This window comes from Xenopus laevis, chromosome 2S (genome assembly GCF_017654675.1).
Source record: "Xenopus laevis strain J_2021 chromosome 2S, Xenopus_laevis_v10.1, whole genome shotgun sequence".
Taxonomy (NCBI): Eukaryota; Metazoa; Chordata; class Amphibia; order Anura; family Pipidae; genus Xenopus; species Xenopus laevis.
The window spans coordinates 22,624,200-22,649,417 of record NC_054374.1 but is presented as its reverse complement, the minus strand read 5'-3'; the positions used below and the strand labels follow the sequence as shown (position 1 = coordinate 22,649,417).

Genomic DNA, 25,218 nt, shown 5'->3' with positions numbered 1-25,218 from the left:
CAGGGTTCCTCAACCCCCGGGCCGCGGTCCAGAACCCAGGCCGCGGACAGTCCTGAACTGGGCCACCAAGCCTAGCCTGTAGTGATGGGCGAATTTATTTCGCCTGGCGCGAATTAGTGGCGAATTTGCGTGATTTGCCACCGGTGAATAAATTCATGGACACCGGCGTCCTTTTCTTGGACACCAGCGCATTTCCGTCAAAAAAATGAGACGCAGGCACCGTTTTGCAAATTTTTCTGCGTTTTGCAAATTTTGCAAATTTTCCAGCGAAGTGAAACGCCACAAATTCGCCCATCACTACTAGCCTGCAATTAATGCCGAATTGGATGCAGCCAAGCTGAATTGGACGCCGTCGTGCCAGAATTGGACACACAGTTGACGCCGACCCCCTCCCGACCACTCTGACCCCCGCCCCGGTCCTTGCAAAAATGTTTTCCTTTACACTGGTCCCTGGGCCAAAGAAAGTTGGGGACCGCTGATCTAGATTCATGTGGCCGTCGCTAGTGAAAATTCGGCAGAAATCTCAACCGTTGGGACATCGCCAATTTACTAACAGGCGTACAGGACAATTTGCTAGCGAAAAAAAAAAATTGCAAGCGCAGTTTCGATCCACAGTACGTTACCTCTTTCGCCAGAGTTTCCTTCTCCACCTTATTCCTGGTGAACTGATAAGATAAAGCCACATCCTCCTCAATCTTATGTCAGTGAGATCATTTCCTGTATGCCGGAAAGTCATAAAAGTTCTAAAAAACGCTGGCGTTTTTTAATTTTTTTAAAAGCAGGATTGTCTTCAAAAGTCCTAACTATTAAAGGTCATGCCACATTTGTTTTAGGGTGAGCTCATTGTCTAGGGCATTGGAGGATCTCTGTTGTCTTGGACATTTGAAATAATAAGTGGCCACTTCAAGCATTTGCACCAACATCTCTGATAATGACATATATATGTGACCTATATGTACCCGCCCTATTCAAATTGACCTAAGCGTAAGAGTACTTAACGTAGTTTCCCTAGGCAGAAATAAATTTAAGCGAAAGTCCTATATGAAATGCACACGCTGACGAATTAACACAATCGCATCTTCGCATTTTAGTGAATTAGCGCAGTGGTAGCGAATTTGTGTTTGGCAAAGTGTGGCACCTCATTTGCTGGTGAAAATTCGACCTTCAGTGAGTTTGCCACAATGTTCTTCCATTATCACTCATGCTGTGAACTGATTAGCGTTCTGTGATCTGTGTAATGTCAAAACAAAGTCTGATCCATCCGCTTAATGTTTTTTCCCTGTTTGGGTCACATTAGGGCAGAGGTCCGCAGTGTCTGCTATCCATCATGGAGGATTCAAGGCATCGAAAAACCAAGTCTCGGTGTGGTTGGGAAGCAATGGTCAACTCTAAGGGGCCGATTCATCAAGGGTCGAATATCGAGGGTTAATTAACCCTCGATATTCGACTAGGAACTAAAATCCTTCGACTTCGAATATCGAAGTCGAAGGATTTAGCGCAGAAAATTCGATCGAACGATCAAAGGATTTTAATCCAACGATCGAAGGAATATCCTTCGATCAAAAAAACTTAGGCAAGCCTATGGGGACCTTCCCCATAGGCTAACATTGACTTCGGTAGCTTTTAGCTGCCGAAGTAGGGGGTCGAAGTTTTTTTTAAAGAGGCAGTACTTCGACTATCGACTGGTCGAATAGTCGAACGATTTTTAGTTCGAATCCTTCGATTCGAAGTCGAAGTCGTAGTCGAAGGTCGAAGTAGCCCATTCGATGGTCGAAGTAGCCCAAAAAACACTTCGAAATTCGAAGTTTTTTTTACTTCGAATCCTTCACTCGAGCTTGATGAATCGGCCCCTAAAACTATGCTGGGGTGTAACTTCTGTAATAATGTTTCCCCTCTATCTGTAACCTTGTTTTGAGGAACATTAGGACAGTCAAAAGTTAAAATTTAAAAGGGGAATTGAATCTGCAGCTAAGACTGTGCAATTCCATTGGAATTCTGATCTTAGATAGTCATGTACCAAATGGCATAACACTAACTAAAACATTTACTGATGCTATAATAACGAATAATATATATATTTTTGTTTGTGTTTTTTTTTTTTCCACAAAGATGGTACACCCAAAATCATCTCTGCATTTAGCGAGAAAGTGGTGAGCCCCGGAGAACCTGTGTCCCTTATGTGCAACGTAAAAGGAACGCCTCTTCCGACGATCACCTGGACGCTGGACGACGACCCCATTATCAAGAACGGCCACCACAGAATAAGTCAGTTAATCACCTCTGAGGGCAACGTTGTCAGTTACCTGAACATCACCAACACTCAAGTCCGAGATGGCGGGGTGTACCGATGCACGGCTAACAACTCTGCGGGCGTCGTCTTGTACCAGGCTCGAATAAACGTAAGAGGTGCTTGTCAAATCAGCTCCTCAAAAACACACACATATACACACACACAATGTATGATGCTGTTTATGAACCCAACATTTGTAAAAGGGATCCCCACTTTCAGTGTTCCAGTGGCCTCTTTTAATTTAGAATGATTAAAAATGGATTTAATGTGTAGAATCATATATTCTCTTGTTACCTATTTTCCTTAAAATGTAATTATGCATATACCTTTGAATACTTGCTCAGTTACAGATGAAGGTCTTGATGGATAAGTAATCCTTAAAAATAAGTAAATGTAAAATTGATGAGGGTGATATTCTAAGCACTTTTGTCATTTACATTCATTATTTTATTTTTTTCATCTCAAGATTAATATGAATAAATTATGTTTCAACAGCACCACCTGCTGGTCAGTTTCCCACCAGTCTGACCACCAAGTAGTCAGGAGAAAGAAAAAGCTGTTCTGATGTTCTCCTGCTTAGGAAAGGTTCGGAAAAAAGGTTTTTAATTTTTTCCTAACCAGAAGAACATCAGCCTCTTTCTTTCTCCTGACAACTTCCTTGACTACTTGGTGGTCAGACTGGTTATAAAATGGCAGTTGTAACAAAATGCATTCATATTAACGGTACATGTATCCTTTAATATCTTGGAATTAAAAACAAATACATAATGAATGTCCATTACAAAAGTTCTTAGACTAGCACCCTCGTCAATTTTACATTGACTTATTTTTAAGGTTTACTTAGCCTTTAATAGTACAATTGGATCTGTAGTGTATGTAGCCAAGCCCCTTTTCTGTGTATTTGCATTTACATGTAAAATGTCCATAGCTCAGCTAAGGTATGCTAGGAAGTTTTGCAACACTGTCCTTTTACCACCATTGCATGTGCTTTTGTTTTTAAATCTAGAGAATTCAAGAGATGTCTTTTGAGGTAAGCAATGTGGCAGCTCCACACACACACAAAGCTAAATGAAGGTGCCAGTACACATTGGAATTATCTAAATCACTGCATATTTTCAAGGATAAGTAAACCTTTAAACTAAGTGAATGTAAAAGTGATGAGGGGGCTATTCTAAGCATGTTTGTAATTTACATTCATTGTTTATTTTTTATTCCAAAATATCAAAGGATACATGTATTTTTAATAGGAATGAATTTTGTTACAACAGCGCCACCTGCTGTCCAGTTTCCCACCAGTCTGACCACCAAGTAGTCAAAGAAGTTGTCAGGAGAAAGAAAGAGGCTGCTCTGATGTTCTTCTGCTTAGGGAAGGTTTGAGAGAGAGGTTTCTAATTTTTTCCTAAACAGAAGAACATCAGAGAAACCCTCTCTCTTAGTGATGGGCGAATTTTTGACGCTGGCGCCCGTTTTTTTTGACGCCGGCGCCCGTTTTTTCGGAAAACATTTTTTGACGTCGGCGAATTTTTGCCACAAATTTTCGCTGGCGTTTCGCGAATTTATTCGCTGGCGTTTCGCGAATTTATTCGCTGACGGCGAATCACGCAAATTCGCCTCGAATTCGCGCCTGGCGAATAAATTCGCCCATCACTACTCTCTCTCTCTTCTGACAATTTCCTTGACTACTTGGTGGCCAGACTGGTCAGAAACTGACCAGCGGGTGGCACTGTTGTAACAAAATTAATTTATACAGTATTAACCATTCATGTATCCCTTAATATCTTGGAATCAAAAATAAATAAATAATGAATGTTAATGACAAAAGGTTTAGAACAGTACCCTCATTAATTTTACATTCACTTATTTTAAAGGTTTAATTATCCTTTAAGGGGATTTTCATCTGTGTCAGTAATAAGAATTTTTTTTAAAATAGAATGAAAAATGGAAAAATGAAGATATAGCGGCCCCCATCTGTTGAAGCCAAGGGGGGCAGATGCATGCACACTAACTACAGTATCAATTTCTCAAAACACATTTTGGACGGAGGGGTTCATTAATTAATTTAGATTTATATAGTGTCTGCCTGTGTTTCTTTTAGGTCCTGCAAGTATCCGTCCAATGAAAAACATCACGGCCATAGCTGGGCGGGACACATACATCCACTGCCGCGTCATTGGATATCCCTACTACTCCATCAAGTGGTACAAAAACTCTAACCTCCTCCCATTTAATCACCGGCAAGTGGCATTCGAAAACAATGGCACATTAAAGCTCTCAGATGTACAGAAAGACGTGGATGAAGGAGAATACATGTGCAATGTCCTTGTCCAGCCACAACTATCAACAAGCCAGAGCATCCATGTAACTGTGAAAGGTGAGTTCTGTTGGGTATCTTATTCCCTTTATTCCATTCTTGCTTCAGATTTGTAATCAGGCAGCATCTAAATACATGGTGTGCACCTAAAACATCCAACTGTACTGTATACAGATATATATATAGATGTCCACATTAGTGATGAGCAAAATTTTATTTAATGGGTAAAAAAATTGTCGCCCATAGACTTCAATGCAATTTAGCAAATTTTCCCTGTTTCGCGAATTTTCACGAAGCGGGTCAGATTCGCCCACCACTAGTCGACATACTCTACATGGCCAAGTGTTTGGACAACCCTTCAAATCATTGCAGTTGGTTATATAAGCCATACCTATCATCGCCAACATTTTAGACACTACATCATACAATGACTTTCTTGACAATTCCATGATTCCTACTCTGTGGCATCAGTTGGGTCGGGCTCTTTCCTTCAGCACAAAAATGCCCCATTGCACAAAGCAGTGTCCATAGAAAATTAGTTTTCCAACATGGTAGTGGAAGAATTTGACTGTCCTGCAAAGAGCTCTGACCTCAGCCCAACAGAATCCCTTTGGGATGAATTGGATGGCAGATGCAAGCCAGGCTTCAATTAAAGCATATCTCAACAACAATATGGTAATATAGTGTATCGACTGAAGTCTAGAGAAATGACTGATCAACTAGTCAAAAGGACCACAAGGAGTGTGTACTCTACAGCAATCTTAAGGGAAAATTACTGTATATATTTTGGTACTTTAAATGTGTATACAATTTTCTATATTATATATATAAATGCCATATTTTATTTCATTTTAAACCCAGTCCCGCCATTTATCCAGCCATTTGAGTCCCAGAGGTTCTCCATTGGGCAGCGAGTGTTCATACCTTGTGTTGTGGTGTCTGGGGATTTGCCGATTACCATCACTTGGCAGAAAGATGGCAGACCAATTCCAGCAAGCCTTGGCGTTACCATCGACAACATCGATTTCACCAGTTCTTTAAGGATTTCCAATCTTTCGCTTATGCACAATGGGAACTATACGTGCATTGCAAGGAACGATGCAGCAGCTGTGGAGCACCAGAGCCAGTTAATAGTAAGAGGTAAGCAGGCTGGAATGCAGGAGAAGCAACCTTTCATGCTGCATTATGGCTCATCACTGTTCAGCAACTTTCAGCAAAAAGGAAAAAAGGTTGGGTTGTTGCACGGAGGCTGAACAAAATGGAGCAGACATGTTCTCTACCCTCCTAGTTTTAACTCCTGAAACAATGTAGTCAGTGAAAGAAATAAACAGTGCTTTAGGGCATTTGCATTCCTTTTCAGTTGCAACAACGAATAAACTTTTCTATGACGATGTACGCTTAAAGGATAAGTAAAACCTTTACAATAAGTTAATGTAAAATTGACGAGAGTGCGATTCTAAGCTCTTTTATAATTTTCATTCATTATTTATTTATTTTAGATTCCAAGATATTAAGGGATACATGTACTGTTAATATGAATTTTGTTACAACAGCGCCACGTGCTGGTCAGTTTCCCACCAGTCTGACCACCAAGTAGTCAAGGAAGTTGTCAGGAGAAAGAAAGAGGCTGCTCTGATGTTCTTCTGCTTAGGACAAAAAAATAGAAACCTCAGATAACTTTTCTCACATCTTCCCTAAGCAGAAGAACATCAGAGCAGCCTCTTTCTTTCTCCTGACAACTTCCTTGACTACTTGGTGGTCACAGAGAAAAAGAAGGGGGATTGATCAATGCACATTCCCTGGTCCCCTGTCTCATAAGTGATCCAGTACCTATGCAAGTGCATGCATTTACAAAAACAGGGGTTTTTAGTAACAAAGTTATGATCATAAAAAATTGGTAAGCCACCAAACTACATAAAGGTAAACCCCATATGGCGGTCCCTAACTCTTTTATCTCCGGTCATAGTATTCAAAGGCTGGTACTTCCCTGCATAGTAGCATTTCTCCGGATAAGTGTCTCCTGACCTGGGCATTGGTTTCACTCAGATGGCTTAGTTCTCCCCCGCCATTAGCTTTTAAAAGAGAGAGTTTACCTAGAGACCACAGCATTGGTTCTACAGGCTACTCGGTGGTCAGACTGGTTGGAAACTGACCAGCAGGTGGCGCTGCTGTAACAAAATTAATTCATATTAACAGTACATGTATCCCTTAATATCTTGGAAATAAAAATAAATAATGAATGTACATTGCAAAAGGTCTTAGAATAGCACCCTCATCAATTTTACATTCACTTATTGTAAAGGTTTACTAATCCTTTAAATAAAAGTGACCTCTGCAGCCCCACATAAACTCACGTCTGATTTGTTGTATCCTACAATATTCATTCCATTTGGCTTAATAGACATAAACTGTACAGAATTACATAAAAGTTCATTTTTCTATTCTATTAGATCCTTTACTATAAACAATATCCCTGTATCTTCTTTGTGGCTGCAATCTTACAGGTCAATGCTAAAGCCATAGGGAAACAAGCCATCATGAAAATGAGTGCGGTTGCTTAGAGACTAGCAGCCTTACCCGGCATATTTCTTTCCAGTGGCCTACTCACCCCAGCTCTGCCATTGAAAGGAGAAAATTGCAGAATTCAGACCACATCTTAATGCTTTTTTTTTTTTTTTTGCTGTAAAAAATAAAAATAAAAAAATCACTCGTTATATAAGCGGGTGACAGGTACTAGGAATTGTATCATAATAATAATCAGAATTACAATGATGAAATGTCAAAAGGCAGGAATTTAAGGACCCCAAACATATCCAGAGGTTGTCCTGTTCTATCAATAGATAGATATTGAAATCGCTCATTATCAGGGTCCGCTTCCTCTGTAGTTACACCCCTGCATCAATCATTATCCAAAATGGGTGCATGCTTTTATAATACATAAAAGCCACGAATATCCTGTAAATTATATCCTTAGAAACGGTGACTAGTGATGTCGTTTTTATCACATGACTCACTAAAACATGTGTATTGTAATAAATAAAGTAACCCTTGCTGGAAAATATGAGGATATTAGAAGTAACCTTGGAGTTCCATGACCTGTATGAAAGCACTCGCCTTCAACCTCGTGCTTTTATATGGTCATGAAACTCCTCGGTGCTTTATTCACTATATTATTCTTATATAGGTAGTGTAGAAAACTTTTCTACAGTATGGGGGCATACGTGTTTTTATATGGTCATGAAACTCCTTGATTAATAATATCCTTATAATATACAAGAGGGGGTACTTTATTCACTATATATTATTCTTATATAGGTAGAATAGCGAACTTTTCTACAGTATGGGGGCAACTGGGGCCTAGGTTCCTACCTAACCCTTTATAATGTTGTACAAAGAGTGAAGCTCTTGGGATCCTGCACAGGAAACTTTACCATTGCTAACATGCTCCAATATTTTAAGTTCCTCCTAGATTTGTGGTTCAACCCACCGATCAAGATGGAATATATGGCAAAGCTGTGATACTCAACTGCTCCGCCGAAGGCTACCCTGTGCCAACTATTGTGTGGAAGTACTCAAAAGGTAAAGTGCTGTTCGATTCATTTGCATCTAAGTGTTCTTATCTGTGGTAGGGAAATATGGAATGCATGCAAGCAATATGGCAGTCCCATATATACTGTATATACAAATCATATATGTAGAGCTGAAAGGCTTGTTGAGGCCCATACTGACTGCTGCCTGTGCAAGCTGTCATTGGGGCAGATTTACTAAAGGGTGAAGTGGCCATCACTAGCAGTGTCGGACTGGCCCACAGGGATACCAGGAAAACTCCCGGTGTGTCCCAGGTGTCAGTGGGCCCTCCTGCTTCAAAACATTTGGCCTATTTCATGGCCATTCCCTATTTCTATGGGAACAAAGAGGCTAAATAGATGGAATAATAGATTACTGTATCTAAAGACAAGAGACTAGAAAAATAGAGGTTGCGTGAGGAGAGGAAGAAAATAGTACTGAGAGTGGGTCCCTGATCTAAGGTCTTTTGGTGGGCCTCTGGTCTAAGATTTTTGTGTGGGCCCCTGATGTCCCAGTCCGACACTGATCGTTAGAGAAAATTCGCCAGGGACATTGCCAATTTACTAACAGGAGTAGATGAAAATTCAGCGAAAGAGACCATCGCTAATGAAGTTTCTCGTCCTGTCACCAGGCAAAATTTTATTTTAACTTTATTTTTTTACCATTTGAGGGACATGCCACATTTGTTTTTGGGTGGGCTCATGTCTAGGATCTCTTTTGCTTTCTTGGACATGTGTAATAATAAGTGACCACTTCAAGCATTTGCACCAACATTAGCGATGGGCGAATTTATTCGCCAGGCACAAATTTGCGGCGAATTTCCTCGTTTTGCCATCAGCGAATAAATTTGTGAAATTGCTGCGACAATTCTAGGCGCCCATTGGCTTTAATGGGTGTCAGAATTGTCGCCGGCGTCGGAATTGTCACTGGCATCGAAAATATTTTGCCACAGGCGTACAAATTCGCGTTTCGTGGGTAATTCGAAAATTTTTCGAAGCGAAACGGGAGAAATTCGCCCATCACTAACCAGCATCTCTAATAAAGACATAAATATGACCTATATGTACCCACCTTATTCAAATTGACCTAAGCATAAGAGTACTAAAGAAGTTTCTCTAGGCAGAAACAAATATTAGTGAAAGTTCGCTATGAAACGATATGCTCGCGCTGACGAATTAACTGCTGAAATGCTGAAACTTCACTAGCATTCTGCTGCAGAGACGCAACTTCAGCTAGCAACTACAGTCTTCAGCCAGTAAAGAATTAGCTACATTCTATTAATATTCCACCAGAGGGCTCTGTAAGATTGTTGTTCTATAGTGGTGAAGAAAATGTGGCAGCAGCAATTCTGATACAAGTATGGGACCTGTTATCCAGAATGCTGGGGACCTGGGGTTTTCCCGATAACAGATCTTTCCATAATTTGGATCTTTATACCTTAAAGGGGTGGTTCTCCTTTAAGTTAACTTTTAGTATGTTATAGAATGGCCAATGCTCAGCAGCTTTTCATTATTTATTTTTGAAAGTTTTTGAATTATTTGCCTTTTTCTTATGACTCTATTCAACTAATGGGGGTCACTGACCCCATCTAAAAAACAAATGCTCTGTAAGGCTACAAATATATTATTATTGCTACCTTTTATTACTCGTCTTTCTATTCAGGGCCTCTCATATTCCATTTCTTATTAAAATCAATACATGGTTGCTAGGACAATTTGAACCCTAGCAACCAGATTACTGAAATTGCAAATGGAAGAGCTGCTCAACAAAAAGCTAAGTAACTCAAAAAACACACATAATAAAAATAAAAATAAAAAGTGAAAACTAATTGCAAATTGGGTCAGAATATCCCTCTCTACATCACCCTAAAAGTGAACAACCCTTTTAAGTCTACTAGAAATTCATGAAAATATTAAATAAACCCAATAGGCTGGTTTTGCTTCCAATAAGGTTTAATTATATCTTAGTTGGGATCAAGTAAAAGCTACTGTTTTTATTATTAGAGAAAAAAAAAGTTTTAAAAATTTAGATTATTTGGATAAAATGGAGTCTGTGGGAGACAGAGATTATGTAATTCAGAGCTTTCTGCATAACGGGTTTCCAGATAATGGATCCCATACCTGTACAAATAGCTAAAAATATGTAATGAATATTTATTTTAAATAAAGCAATGTTTCTATGTTGAAATTTCCTGACCCCAAATGCAGTTACTTTTGATCAGTTCTGTATATGTATTAAATAAAATGCCATGCTTATTGTGTACAACTACAGGTGCCGGAGTGCCCCAGTTCCAGCCTATTGCTCTAAATGGACGAATACAGCTTTTGACTAACGGCTCCTTGCTGATTAAGCACGTTCTGGAAGAAGACAGCGGATACTACCTCTGCAAGGTCAGCAATGATGTGGGAGCAGACGTCAGCAAGTCCATGTATCTCACAGTTAAAAGTAAGAACAAAAAATTGTTGCTTATTTCCTAAAAAGGAATTTCCTAGCCAAGGGCTGTTAAAGTTTGGCTATTTAATCTGATATTTCCTACCAATATAGCTGCTAAAATATACACCAGTGCAGGCAGTTACCTATACCAGCCAATCGGATCTTTGCTTTCATGTGCCATAAAATTGGCAACCTCACTGGTGCAAATAACAATAGCATTTCAGCCCCACTGTGTTTTTTCTTCCATAGGTCCACAAAAACAGCCAATATGTCTTATATATTCCTCAAACTGAGAAAAGAAGTAGCTAGAAATGTTGTACGGGTATCTGTGTTTTGGGTATCTGTACCACAGCCCTTTAGCTGAAACTGCTCTTTGCTGTGTGCATATTATGCTCTTACTTAGGTTTAGCTATTACTGTAATCGCTTCCATAACTGCTCAGAAATCATTGCCTTTGTACAACTCTGTATGGCTCAGGTTCAATGAAAGGAATACCTGTCGTGTCCTCTTAAAGGAGAACTAAAGCTTAACTAAAGATGTAGCTAGAAATGTTGTACATAATGTTTTGGGCTTCTGTACCAGCCCAAGGCAAACACAGTCCTTTAGCAGTAAAGATCTGTGTCTCCAAAGATGCCCCAGTAGCTCCCAATCTTCTTTTCTGCTGATTCACTGCACATGCTCTGTGCTGCTGTCACTTACTGAGCTTAGGGACCCACTCACAATATACAGTACACATAGAATAGAAATGTCACAATATAAGGCTGATCAGTAATTAATACAGATAATTACTACATGGCAGCACAGAAACCAGTGCAATTAGCATCAGAATTTAATCAGCCCTGTAGCATCAGGTTATATTACAGACCAACCTCATTTTCTGCTGGATAATTAGTGACGAGCCCTAAGCTTAGCTTCTCAACAGCTGCTCAGAGCCCACTGAGCATGTGAGTGTCACAGACACTTTCCAAGATGGTGACCCCCTGTGACAAGTTTGAAGTCCTGGATCATTGCTGCTATTGACAAGCTGAAACCTTACACTGGTGAAATAAATTCAGTATATAAAATATGGCATTTTTAGCCACATTAGTTTTTAGTTCTCCTTTAAAGCTATGGGTTCCAGGTCTAGTGCAACAGTGCTGGTTTTAGTGTAGGGCATTTCCCATAGCCCCTTAATAAAAAGTGCACTTGAATATTTGGCACTGGAAAAAGCTTGGTTTAGATAAATGTTCTAATGCTGTGATTGGATATAGGGTGTTGTTGCCTTGTGAACATTACTGGGCCTTCATGCTGGGCCAGTCTTGTAAGAAATATGAACAGTGCAATGCTCTGATTTGTTACAAATTATTCCAGTGCAATGCTAGTCCAGCCCTATAATTGTTTGTACTGTATATGGCACAGGGCCAATAAAGCCCCGTTATATGGCACAGGGCCAATATAGCCTCGTTAGGATTCCCATGCTCTGATTGGTGGTTGTAAACTTTCAAGTGTTCTGAATTGCTGCACCTTAGCCAAAGGTGGACACATCCAGTGCACATAAATACTTTATAAGGGACATCCGTTTAACTGTTGCAAAACTTCATAGAGATTCAGAGAGAAGCGGGAAGACACAGCTCTCTTTCTAGGGTCGCAATCTTTTCTGCAAGTTCTGGGTAAGTATAAAACTGCCAGGTAGAGAACTTACTTATCTCTGGTGGAGGACCCAGACAGGGGAATTAATGATGTTGAAGGCGGGACAATGACACTTAGGGGAGGACTGATAATGTCAGGGTGTAAGGATTCACAGATAGGCGACTATGTGCTGAAGAACGTAAAGGTGTTTATTAACCAAAACGACAACAGCTAAAACAAGTCCAGGTACAGGATTTAAATGGCAGCAAAAACAAGTCCAAGTACAGGGTTTAAACGGCAGCAAAAATAGTTGAGGGACAGTCCAAAGGAAAAAAACAAGGCAGGAACAAAACAAGATTTACCAGATGGATCAGGATCAGGATACCACGGGGTTTGGAGTCAGCAGTAGGGCTAATAATCCAGCACAGGGTGTTGGGGAATTAGCCTTAAGTAGCCCTCAAATGAGTAATTGCCCTCAACTGGATTGGAGGCGTGAACTGAGAAAGGCTGACATGGAGGCAGCAAAGAAACAGTCATCTTATCAGAGCCAGGCCACCACCGCACTGCCTCCTGTGGCTCAAGCAGTGCCTGAAACACAACAGGTCCCTGGTTTGAATCCAGGGAGTTCCTCACACAGGGGACTAGGTACTATGATTTGACTGATCTATGACATCAATCAGTGTAGAGTTATGTCTGAGTTTGACTTCTAAAATGCTGACTGGCAGTTTTGGACCGGACAGCTTGTGCGAAACCGGACAGGTGGCAACCCTTTCTGTTATAGTCCTTTGGTGGTATGTAGGGGTTGCTGACTTTTGTGTGCAGTGCTTTGTGCTCCAGGAGGCCACATTGCCTGCATGTGCTGTATGTCTTTCCTTGTTTCTAGCCCTGCTCTTTTAAAAGAAGACCATTTAAGCAATAGACGCTGATCCCTCTAACCTAAGATGGTGGAAATATCCATTAATACAAATTTTCTGTGCTTCTTTGGAACAACCTTCCCTTATTAGCTGGCCCTTCACTAAGGATCTGTGAGCCTGGCCTCATGTACTCTGTGACTAGCAATGGAAAACCAAAAGAATCCCAGCAGTGAGGTTCCCTCTGGTAGCCTTTCATTGATCTGGCATAATGTGTATGTGAGGCTGTGCAAGGTCACGCTAACTGTCATGTTTCTCCTTCAGAGCAGGCACTAAGAACTGGAGGCAGAAAGCTGAAATGCCCTGGAGGCTGTTTTCTGGCTGACAGAAACAATAAGGAAAATGATTTTCCAAATTAACTTGTGCTCCTTGTATTGGCATATTTATACCTGGCCAATGGCAGGACAGGAAGAGTCGCAGTATTATTTTCTAAATAATTATGTTTGGCTTTGATTAGTGGAGCACATACAAAATATATTATTTTAATGCTTTACTATGTACCATTAACTTGATGCAATGTGTGCTCTATATACGTGGTTACACAGAGCAGAGGTACCCATAAATACAGTATATACTGTATACAGCAGGCAGTCAAGAGATATCTAAACTGCAGCTCTGTTTTGTTCAACTAGTGCTCCTGCTGTGAAGGTTGCCTTGGGATTCAGGGAGCTGTAGTTTAACAACAGCTAGAGGGCTGCTGAGTGGACACCTGTTGTATGAAGTAGCAGTTTGATAAAGAGGGATCCTTGCCCTTCATCTACTACCAGACATGACGACATTCTCAGGGTTATTTATCAAAATCCGAATTTATCTGATTTTTTAAAATAAAAAAGTCCGACCAAACTAGAATCCACAATTTGACCTTATTTATTATTTAAAAAGTACTATTTAATCAGATCGGGGGGAAAACTCCATAAAATATAGCAAAAACCCGAATCGTACAATTTTTTTCAGATATTTCCTGAATCGCTTGATTTTTCCCCGATAAGCCTGAAATAGTCCCATTGTTGGGCTAATTCCAGCACAGATCCCATTGACTTATATACAACATTGGCAGGTCTGAGATGCAAGATTTTTGGAGTCTGACTTTTTGCAGCCTTTGGGTATAATAAATATCGAAAAAATCAAAAAAAAAATTCGCAAATTTTTCGCGTTCACGAATTCAGCGTGAAATTCACTCATTTTTTCAGCGAAACGGGAGAAATTCGCCCATCACTATTGGTTACACATTTGGCTGTTTGTACTAGAGTTGGCGGGTACATTTTCTTTTGCCTATGGGCCAGACTAAGAGTTTGATTTGTTTTGAAGATGTGATTGGCTGCACGTTGGTCTCACCATGTCTGTGTTTTAATTCTGCTATTGCTTAAAGTTATGTGAATACTCTAATTCTTTTATGGGATACAGGTTGATTTTACCAACTTATAGCCACTTGGAATAATGTTCTAATGCTGTGATTGGCGGACGTTCTAAGTATCAAAATGGCAGTTGTCAGACTGTTTCAGTTTAACCCCTTAGCTTATAACAAACTTACTTGTATAGTAAAATATTGGTGTCAATATCAGTCGGTTAAAAAAAAAATCTAGGATAACAAATATGTTTTCACCCCAAATATCACCATATCACCCGTTGTTAATCTAGAATAGTATTCTCCCCAAACCATACCTTAACTGCAATTAATGTATCAGTGGGTAAAGGGCAAAGATCTCATTAGTAGGTCCCCTGTGGTTGTCCAATAAATTCATGATACAGGTATGGGACCTGTTATCCAGAATGCTTGGAACCTGGGCCTTTCCAGATAACAGATTTTTCCGTAATTTGGATCTTCATACCTTAAGTCTATCATGTAAACATTAAATAAACTCAATAGGCTGGTTTTGCTTCCAATAAGGATTAATTATATCTTAGTTGGGATCAAGTATAAATTACTGTTTTATTATTATAGAGAAAAAGGAAATCAATTTTAAAAATGAGGATTATTTGGATAACATTGAGTCTATGGGAGATGGTCTTTCTGTAATTCGAAATTATCAGGATAACGGGTTTCCAAATAACCGATCCCATACCTGCTTATAATAAAGAAATGGTCTGCGTTTAACAAAGTAGAAGTAAGGTTCAGGTGCACCGTGCTGGACCAACAGTTGTAGTAGCAGATGAACCGTAACTTTTTAAAGGTTGTGTTCTTAAACTCTTAGTGGATTAAATGAAAGGTCTACCATTTTAGTGGGATGCTTCAATTAAAAATTATAGAGCAGATGACAAGTCTGGTGGTGGGGCCCTTATCCTGGTGGACCCTGGGTAAATACCCAGTTTGCCCATTTATGAGAATAACCCAACCCCCCCCCCCCAGGAGAGCCAACCTCTACTGTTCAGGAACCACTGCCTTGAAAATGGAAGACAAAACAATAACATTGTACATTATCAGACTCATTCTATGCTATTAAAATGCACCTTAACTGAGAATTAGAGAATGAAGAAGCTGTAATTGAAACTCTAAGATTTAGAAGCCATTCAATATCACAGTGTGTCTCCTAATTTTGGAATTCCGAATACAGATTTTTCATTAAAGACACTGGCCTTGGCCATACAGGGAGGATACAGTCTTTATTCTGCTTGTTATGTAATAAGTCAGCTTGGAATGTATTGCTACACGAATACAGAAGAGCACAGCCTGAAATCCAAGCGAGGTCATCCATCTTTCATATTAAATATTTAACTAAGTTTCACTAAACTGACTGCACTCAGTGGCACGCTGTTTTGTTCAGTCCTACAAAGGGTCTTTGAAGTCAGAATGCTCTGAAATACCTTAATCTTCTTGCTGAAAGACACACGTCACATCCCAGTTTTTTAATAGACTTGCAGTGAAGACTATTAAATCTAAAGAATCTGATTATTAATATTATATATATATATATATATATATATATATATATATATATATATATATATATATATATATATATATATTTAAATGAGCAATTGTAGTTAAACTAACAACTAAGCTCCGCCTGACAAAGAAAACCTGTTAAAGTCAAACAGACGTAAGAACTGTGCTTTTCAGATTCTCAGGTTTCTTTTTTATGTGTTTGCTCATTTTTACATCATGGCTCCTCTTACTAAATAAGGATTTATTAAGGAGTTATTTATTAAAGTCAACTCAAACTCAACTCAAAAAAAATCATTTTTTTTCACTAGAAAACTCATTTTTTTTGTAGAAAAAAAAAACCTAAAAATGTTCATGATTTATTATACCCTGATGCTACAAAAAGCCCAAATCTAAAAAATCCACCATCTCAGACCTGTAGAGGTCCTGTATAAGTGAATGGGAGAGGCACCTATCTCAAATTGAAGTTATCTCAAATATAAAAGAGTGATTTGGGGAAAAATAGCCTGAAAAATATGAGCAATTCGGGAAAAAGCCCCAAAAATTCAAGCAATTCGCGTGTTTGCACGATTTTATTGAGTTTTTCCACAATCCGATTAAATTTAATTTTTTTTATTAATAAATAAGCAAAAATCGAGCATGGGCGTTTGGTCGTGGTTTCATTTAATAAAATATGAGATAAATTCGGATTTTAGTAAATAACCCCCATGATGTTGATCTTTCTGATGCTGGGAGCACAGGGCAAATGCAGTGACTTATGTCTTATGTCCAAGGTACTGAGCTCATGGGGTCATTGTTACTGGCCTGATGCCATGAGGCAAAAATAGCAACTCATTGGAGATTTATTAGCCCATGTCCAAACCCAGTGATTTAACTTGATATTACTGGGCCCTACAGCAAATTATTTTTCAAGCCCTCAAAATGTCTAGAGGTTGACCTATTTTACCAATATTTATTCAAATTAAATGTGAATTAGAGCCTCATGGGGCCCCTGTACCTCCTGGGCCCTCCTGCAGCCACAGGGTCTGCTTCCTCTATAGCAGGGGTCCCCAACCTTTTTCACCCGTGAGCAACATTCAGATGTAAAAAGTGTTGGGGAGCAACATAAGCATGAAAAATGTTCCTGGGTGGTGCCAAATAAGGGCTGTGATTGGCTATTGGTAACCCCTATGTGGACTGGCAGCCTACAGGAGGTTCTGGTTGGCTGTACATCTGGTTTTCCTGCAACCAAAACTTGCTTCTAAGCCAGGAATTAAAAAATAAGCACCTGCTTTGAGGTCACTGAGAGCAACATCCAAGGGGTTGGGGAGCAACATGTTGCTCGCGAGCTACTGGTTGGGGATCACTGCTCTTTAGTTACACCCCTGTCCAAACCGTATTGTACCCTGGTCTCACCCATTTATGCCCCACAAGACCCCAATACAGCCTCCAGTGTGGATGGCTTGCCAGGTCTTTTCAGGAGCAGAATAAGATTTAGAATCTGCATATTTACTGTATCTTATACATTCTAAGTTGAATCTCACTGACTAGTGTTTCTCGCTGGTGGATGGTGGTCTAATAGCTGCTAAAGGTTAGCAGGGTGTTACATCTACACATTCTCTAGCACAGGAATCTTTTAGCAAATCCTAATTTAATCCTGGGAAAATTAAACTGGTGGTTTCCCACCCACCCACTAATTAACCTCTGTGAGAAATACGGTGCCAGCCATTATGTCTCTTCTGGTTTCTTTGCAAAGTTCCTTTCCTTACTTCAGTTTCTGGACAACATACAGTCAGGCTCTCCAATCAGCAGTGCTGCCATGTGAAAAGGTCACGCCACTTTCCATTAACATTAATAAGTCATAATTACAGTAATTTACTCAAATGCTCTTCTGCTGTTGCCATCCTGTCACTTAAACAGCAGCAGACATGAAGCACTTTCTTTTTAACCGCTTGTGTGCAAAAGATGCATTTGTGCAATACTGAGGCCTTAATATGTTATATTTATATATTTTTTTATATTTATTTTTGGATGGAAGAATAGATACTGTAGCATCATAGGTTATAAGAAGACTCTGAAGTGACAAGGGCAGAAACCAACCTATAGACAAATACAAGATTCCTCTGCACTCAACCCATTATCAATATATTTAAGACAGCGACATTTTGTGCATACTGCTACTGAAAAATGCCTTACCCTTTAAACAAGTCACACCCTCATTGCACCCCCGCCTAATGATTTTAAAAACTAGTGGTGAGCACAACTTTCCCCTGTTTGTTACAGAAACCAACCTATAGTCAGGGTATTAGAATATTAATATGGTTAGGCTGAACCATAGTCAATTAAAGGAGAACTAAAGCCTAACTAAACATGTAGGATAGAAATGTTGTACATGATGTTTTGTGCTTCTGTACCAGCCCAAGGCAACCACAGCCCTTTAGCAGTAAAGATCTGTGTCTCCAAAGATGCCCCAGTAGCTCCCCATCTTCTTTTCTGCTGATTCACTGCACATGCTCTGTGCTACTGTCACTTACTGAGCTTAGGGACCCACTCACAATATACAGTACACATAGAATAGAAATGTCACAATATAAGGCTGATTAGTAATTAATAAACATGATTACTACATGGCAGCACAGAAACCAGTGCAATTAGCATCAGAATTAGGGATGCACCAAATCCAAGATTCGGTTCAGGATTCGGCCTTTTTCAGCAGGATTCGGATTCCTTCTGCCCGGCCGAACCGAATCCTAATTTGCATATGCAAATTAGGGGCGGGAGGGAAATCGTGTGACTTAAAAAAAAAGTTTTCCCCTTCCGACCCCTAATTTGCATATACAAATTAGGGTTCGGTATTTGGCCGAATCTTTCACAAAGGATTCGGGGGTTCGGCCGAGTCCAAAATAGTGGATTCGGTGCATCAGCTTATATTACAGACCAACCTCATTTTCTGCTGGATAATTAGTGACGAGCCCTAAGCTTAGCTTCTCAACAGCTGCTCAGAGCCCACTGAGCATGTGAGTGTCACAGACACTTTCCAAGATGGTGACCCCCTGTGACAAGTTTGAAGTCCTGGATCATTGCTGCTATTGACAAGATGAAACTTTAGACTGGTGCAATAAGTTCAGTATATACTGTAAAATATGACATTTTTAGCCACATTAATTTTTAGGGTTTAGTTCTCCTTTAAAGCCATTTAACATTTAAAGGGGTACTGCACTACTCACCTAAATGTTACTCAGTTGTTGCTCGACTACAAACCCCAGAATAATGTAACATATAGTGAAGGCTGTAGTCCAGCGATATCAGGGTTGTATTCATTAAGCAATATTGCACACAAAAAAAAACTTTTCTCCAAATCTCCACAGCCAGCAGCTGCCTTAAAATGCAAAAAAAACCTCCAGCTGATGGGTGTAAATCTGGCTCCATGTTCTTTGTTCCTGCAACTGGAGTTGGAAACTTTAAGCCCAGTTTCCCAGCACTGAACAAGTCTGTCCTTTATCCTCATGTTTGATTCCAGTGTCATATAATGAAAAAAAACAATGACATAATTATCTCTGTATGTAAGATAAGAGCAAGATGCCTGACATGTCTCTGGGATCCAGAATTCTCATTGGTAAATTGTCCTGCTTTTGTAATAAAGCGTTGGTCAGGACTCAATTGGTGACGTTTATTGCATCTATAATACACTTTGTCACCCAAATAGTGACAAGGATTGTAGTAAGGGCATGCTGTGGGTCAGAAGGCTGATTGGTAGCCAATCAAAGCATCAGAACAGTCATAGAACAAGAAACAGTCAAACGGAGCAGAAGAATATACAAAAGGGATAGACCATCCTATCATTGGGCAGAGTCTTACTTTGTACTGCGTATGACACAGATATTGAGAATTGATTGGTGGAAGACATACATAGTAACATAGTAACATAGTAAGTAAGGTTGAAAAAAGACACATGTCCATCGAGTTCAACCTTTTTTTTTTTAACTACCTATCTGCCAGTTGATCCAGAGGAAGGCAAAAAAAACCCATCTGAAGCCTCTCCAATTTGCCTCAGAGGGGGAAAAATTCCTTCCCGACTCCAAAATGGCAATCGGACTAGTCCCTGGATCAACTTGGACTATAAGACAATGGTAGTAATAATAAAATAATAATAATAATAATAATAATAAAACAATGGGGGTTATTTATAAACACAAGGCAAATTTGCACCTGAGCAGTAACCCATGGCAACCAATCAGATGATTGCTTTCAGCGTTCAACCTGCAGCTGGCTGAAAAAAGCTAATTACTGATTGGTTGCTATGGGTTACTGCCCAGGTGCAAATTCAGCTAAAGTTTGTACCTGGAAGCCATGCTACTTATTCTACGTTTGCTCCAGGTCACATTACCCATAGCAACCAGTCAGCAGGTAGTGCTTAATGTTCAGCTCTTAGTAAGCAAACATCTTATTGGTTTCTTGATTCAGCGTAAACGTTTTGCCTGTAATTACATAAACCTAATGTTTTCTGCACAGAGCTTACTTGGTCCAAAATACACGCTTGCTCATACAGTATGTTTTCTTCCATATACAGTCCCTGCGATGATCACATCTTATCCCAATACCACGTTAGCAACACAAGGGCAGAAGAAAGAAATGAGCTGTACAGCTCACGGGGAAAAACCCATCATAGTCCGCTGGGAAAAAGAGGATCGCATGATAAATGTTCCAGAGATGTCTCGATACTTGGTATCCACAAAAGAAGTGGGGGAGGAAGTAATATCAACTCTGCAGGTACAGAAAATGGTGGTTGTTATGCTTTGGATTCACTGTGACATTGCAAACCCTCAATAAATGACTCTTAAAGGAGCAGCAACACCAAAATGTGTTTTAAAGTAATGAAAATATAAAGTACCGTTGCCCTGCACTGGTAAAACTGATGTGTTTGCTTCACAAACACTACTATAGTTCATATAAACAAACTGCTGGCGGAAATTTAATAAAGGCTATATGGCACAGGTTAAATAGTGGATAGCAGATAACACCATTATGTTCTACAGAGCTTATCTGCTGTGTAACCTGAGCCTTCTCTCCTTTGAATGGCTGCCCCCATTGCTACACAGCTGCTCATTTATATAAACAATAGTGTTTCTGAAGCAAATACAGCAGTTTTACCAGTGCAGGGCAACACTTCATTATATTTTTATTACTTTAAAACACTTTCATTTTTTGATGTTACTATTCCTTTAAAATAGAGTTAAATCCAACCTCTGACAGAAGCTGGTGTGGTGGGATGCCTGGAATGTTGGTATTGGCTAAGAAGACAAAGAGTTGAGGTTGCTATATGGTTACAATGTTCATTTTAGGGCAGAGACACACGCTCAGATTCTGGGAGATTAGTCGCCCCAGCGACAAATCTCCTTTTCTTCGAGGCGACTAATCTCCCCGAACTGCCTCCCGCCAGCTCGAATCTAGGATGGCAATTAGTGCGCTTTGTTTTCCGAAGTCGCCCGAAGTTGCCTCATAAGGAAACTTCAGGTCAACTTCTGAAAACGAAACCGTCCGAATGCCTTCCTGCCCACAATTTAGATTCTAGCCGGCGGGAGGCAGTTCGGGGAGATTATTCGCCCCAAAGAAGAGGCGATTTATCGCCAGGCGACCAAATCTCCCTGTGTGTCTCTGCCCTAAAAGCTATTTTGTTTATCATTATCACCTATCACATATACAACTTTATTTCCGTACAAGCTTCACGTATGAGCTAACATATAGTTATCATCAGCATCAACTCATTAATCAATATTTTAAAGTAATTTTCTTATTAACCGTACTTTTACTTACATTTAGAACACTTGCTTTTTTAGGACAGATATTTGGGAATTACTGTTTTAGGCATTTTCTGTATATTACACTCAATTAAGAGGGTTTCTTTCACCCAAGTGGTATCTAATTTAGTGACTTTGTTTAATCTATTGGTTGGCATATTGTTTTTGAAACAGGACATATGAGATTGAATACACAGTTTTTTTTTATGTATCTACAGATGCACACCCACAAAAGTTGCTACAATTTTTACATTCTACCCATTTAATTGTCTTTGTTGCCCAGATAAATTGGCTAGCTCGCCCGTTATTCAGTTTACATCATCGCCTCGATACCCTTGGGCTGTTGTAAGCTGCTAGGTCTACTTTCCATATAATTGTTTTTATTGAGATGTAGTGGACAGCAAACCTTACCTAAATAATACCTTCTATATTAGGACACTAAAGAGAATATGGGCCATAGTTGAATTATTGCCTAACCTATTTTTTTAATTATTTTTTTCCCATGCCAGGCTAGGGCTGATGATATAACAATAGTGGGGCCTATTAGTGACTAGCCTATAGCTGTACTCAGGATTGTGGGTGGAGCAAATAGATGGTGGTGGTATTAACCAGCTTAGATACCCCAGGATCTCATTCTGGGGTATCAGGTGCTCAATATCTACTGAAGGTGGCACGTCATCCGATAACTAAGGCTATGATGGACATATTTCTGCTAAAACTTTGCGTCATATTAATTAATATTAAAAGAACATTTTTGCCCATTCTGGTAGAACACACAGACTACCTGCCTTTCACTTTAAATGGCCCATCCATAAATGGATACTGTCATGGGAAAACATGTTTTTTTTCAACGTATCAGTTAAAGAGGACCTGTCACCCAAAAAAATTGTTCCAAATCCTATTGTATCACGTTAGTCAAGCAAAACAAACTTTACTAACACTATATAAATTATTTGTATCTTGTTTCCTTCAGTTTGGGAAATTAACAAGTAGGCAGGAGCCATTTTGTGGACACTGTTATTAAGAAAATCATCTCAGAGTCTTGTTTGTGCACCAGATGGGGGACCTGATGTCCATCCCCATGCCCTGGCTACACAATTATACGATAAAGATAGAGGGAGAATGTGGGTAGTGCAGTGACATCTAGGAAGTGCAAGTGAAAGTAATTGCCTGCCCTGCCTCTATGCCTAAGACATGGAGGAGGGGCAGACAATATTTGATTGACAGCTGATATTTTTAAATGAGTTTACAACAGCTATGAATACTTTAATAAAAAAAAGAATTTGGATTTCATGTTTAATTTGAAAAGGACTTTTATTATACAGCTTTTTATGGCTGGGTGACAGGTCCAGAATTCTGCACTGAAATTAATTTATCAAAAGAGCAAACAGTTTCTTTATATTGAATTTTGAAATCTGATATGGGGCTAGACATATTGTCAGTTTCCCATGTGCCCCCAGTCATGTGACTGACTTGTGCTCTGATAAACTTCAGTCACTCTTTACTGTTGCAGTGATATCACCCGCCCTACCTCCCCACCCCAGCAGTCCATCAGCGGAACAATGGGAAGGTAACTAGAAAACAGCTCCCTGGTAGACATAAGAACAGCACTCAATAGTAAAATCCATGTCCCACTGCGACTCCTTCAGTTACATTGAGTAGGAGAAACAGTAGCCTCTCAGAAAGCAGTTCCATAATGCAGTACTGGCTCTTTCTGAAAGCACATAGCAAGGTAAAATGACCTGAGATTGCGCCTACAAACCAATGTTACAAAAAAAAATACCCTTGTTGGATTAGGAATGAAATTTTATATTGTAGAGTGAAATATTTTCAGTGTAAACAGTGTAATTTAGAAATAAAACCTACCCCATAAAAATCATGACAGTATCCCTTTAAAAATGAGCTCTGCTGATATCTGTGCAGTGCTGAACAGTGAAATTGTTGTACCGGTACATGACATGCCAGAGCTGACTTTTTCACATAAGACACTGCCATTTTTTTCTGAAACCTTAAAATGTTTTAATATCACAGGCTGGCATACAAATTAAGCTTGAACACCTAGGCAGCTCATATGTTGACAGATGGAATAAATACAGTATGCCCTCTAGTGAAAAGAAAAGAGTTTTATACTAAGACAAGTTTAACCATTTTGCTGCTGCAGCCAAACTGTATATATTTTTCCACGTCGTTGTAGATTTTGCCAACTGTTCGAGAAGATTCTGGTTTCTTTTCTTGCCATGCCATTAACTCTTTTGGGGAGGACAGAGGGATAATTCAGCTGACAGTGCAAGGTAAGGTGCAAGATTTGTTCAATTCATATCTAAGAGTCAGTATAGAACATTAATGGTGTGAACTCATAGGTAGGATACTGTGTGGATTCAAAAGGAGACAAACACGTGTAATTGGTCCCACTGAGCTGCAGTGCTTTCTACCCACAGGAATAAAAACTAGCTTTTGATGCAGTGAGAAATGAATTAAAGACACACACATGCATATCAGCACACCACTCATGTCAAATGCAGTGCAAAAAACAGTGCAACTTTGTCCATGGTCTCTTCATGCTTTACAATACAGAATATTTAGCAATTGACAGGTCACTCAATGAACTCCCTCCCTGAGCCTGCCAAAGGTAATGTCAGTGGGTTCATACCCTAACTACCGTATGTCATCTTCTTTACATCGCTGATTGAGTTTCACTTGTTTCTTTAACAGAGCCCCCAGACCCTCCGGAAATAGAGATACGAGAGGTGCGAGCGAGGAGCATTGCTTTGAGGTGGACGATGGGATTTGATGGCAACAGCCCGATTACAGGCTATGATATTGAATGCAAAAATAAGTCAGGTAGATAATCATATACATATATATATGTGTGTAACTAGTATTCACTATTTAACATGACTGAGGTGCTGAATATAATAAAATGATGATGGAATCCAGAAAAGGTCATTGGAGATGATGAGCAGCCTGATGGGCCATCAAATTCTCTTGGAAAGTAACGTCCAACATGTAGGCCACCAGGACATGACTGGTTACAGTGCTAATTAATTAACCTTGTTGCAATGATCAGGTTATAGGAATCCATGTTGAACATCTGAAATCAGCATTTAGAATTTCCTTATTACCAAGGTTACTTTAGCTTGTACTTGATCCCAACTGAGATATAATTAATCCTTATTGGAAGCACAACCAGACTATTGGGTTTATTTAATGTTTACATGATTTTCTAGTAGTCTTAATGTATGAAGATCCAAATTACGGAAAGACCCATTATCCAGTAAATCCCAGTTCCCGAGCATTCTGGATAACAGGTCCCATACCTGTATATATAGCATTCAAAAAGACCAGCAACCCCTGGGATTTTTGTGCAAAACAAAAACATATTTTCTCGTACAAAAATCCCGGAGTTGCTGATCTTTTTAAATGCCGTATAAAGTTTTACTG

General features: G+C 39.6%; 1 protein-coding gene across 2 annotated transcripts in view; it reads left to right on the top strand.

Moving 5' to 3' along the window:
- LOC108708870 (Down syndrome cell adhesion molecule homolog) overlaps window positions 1-25,218 on the top strand; it is a 199,659-nt gene that overhangs the window by 84,931 nt on the left and 89,510 nt on the right. Inside the window, exons 6-13 of one of the 2 annotated variants that reach the window (XM_041583437.1) lie at window positions 2,110-2,406; window positions 4,386-4,661; window positions 5,463-5,741; window positions 8,061-8,180; window positions 10,440-10,613; window positions 20,550-20,749; window positions 23,972-24,068; window positions 24,490-24,618. In XM_041583437.1, coding sequence (XP_041439371.1) covers window positions 2,110-2,406; window positions 4,386-4,661; window positions 5,463-5,741; window positions 8,061-8,180; window positions 10,440-10,613; window positions 20,550-20,749; window positions 23,972-24,068; window positions 24,490-24,618 — 1,572 coding nt within the window. Of the gene's footprint in view, window positions 1-2,109; window positions 2,407-4,385; window positions 4,662-5,462; window positions 5,742-8,060; window positions 8,181-10,439; window positions 10,614-20,549; window positions 20,750-23,971; window positions 24,069-24,489; window positions 24,619-25,218 lie in introns of those variants that run through there. The other variant, XM_041583436.1, reaches the window with a different exon arrangement.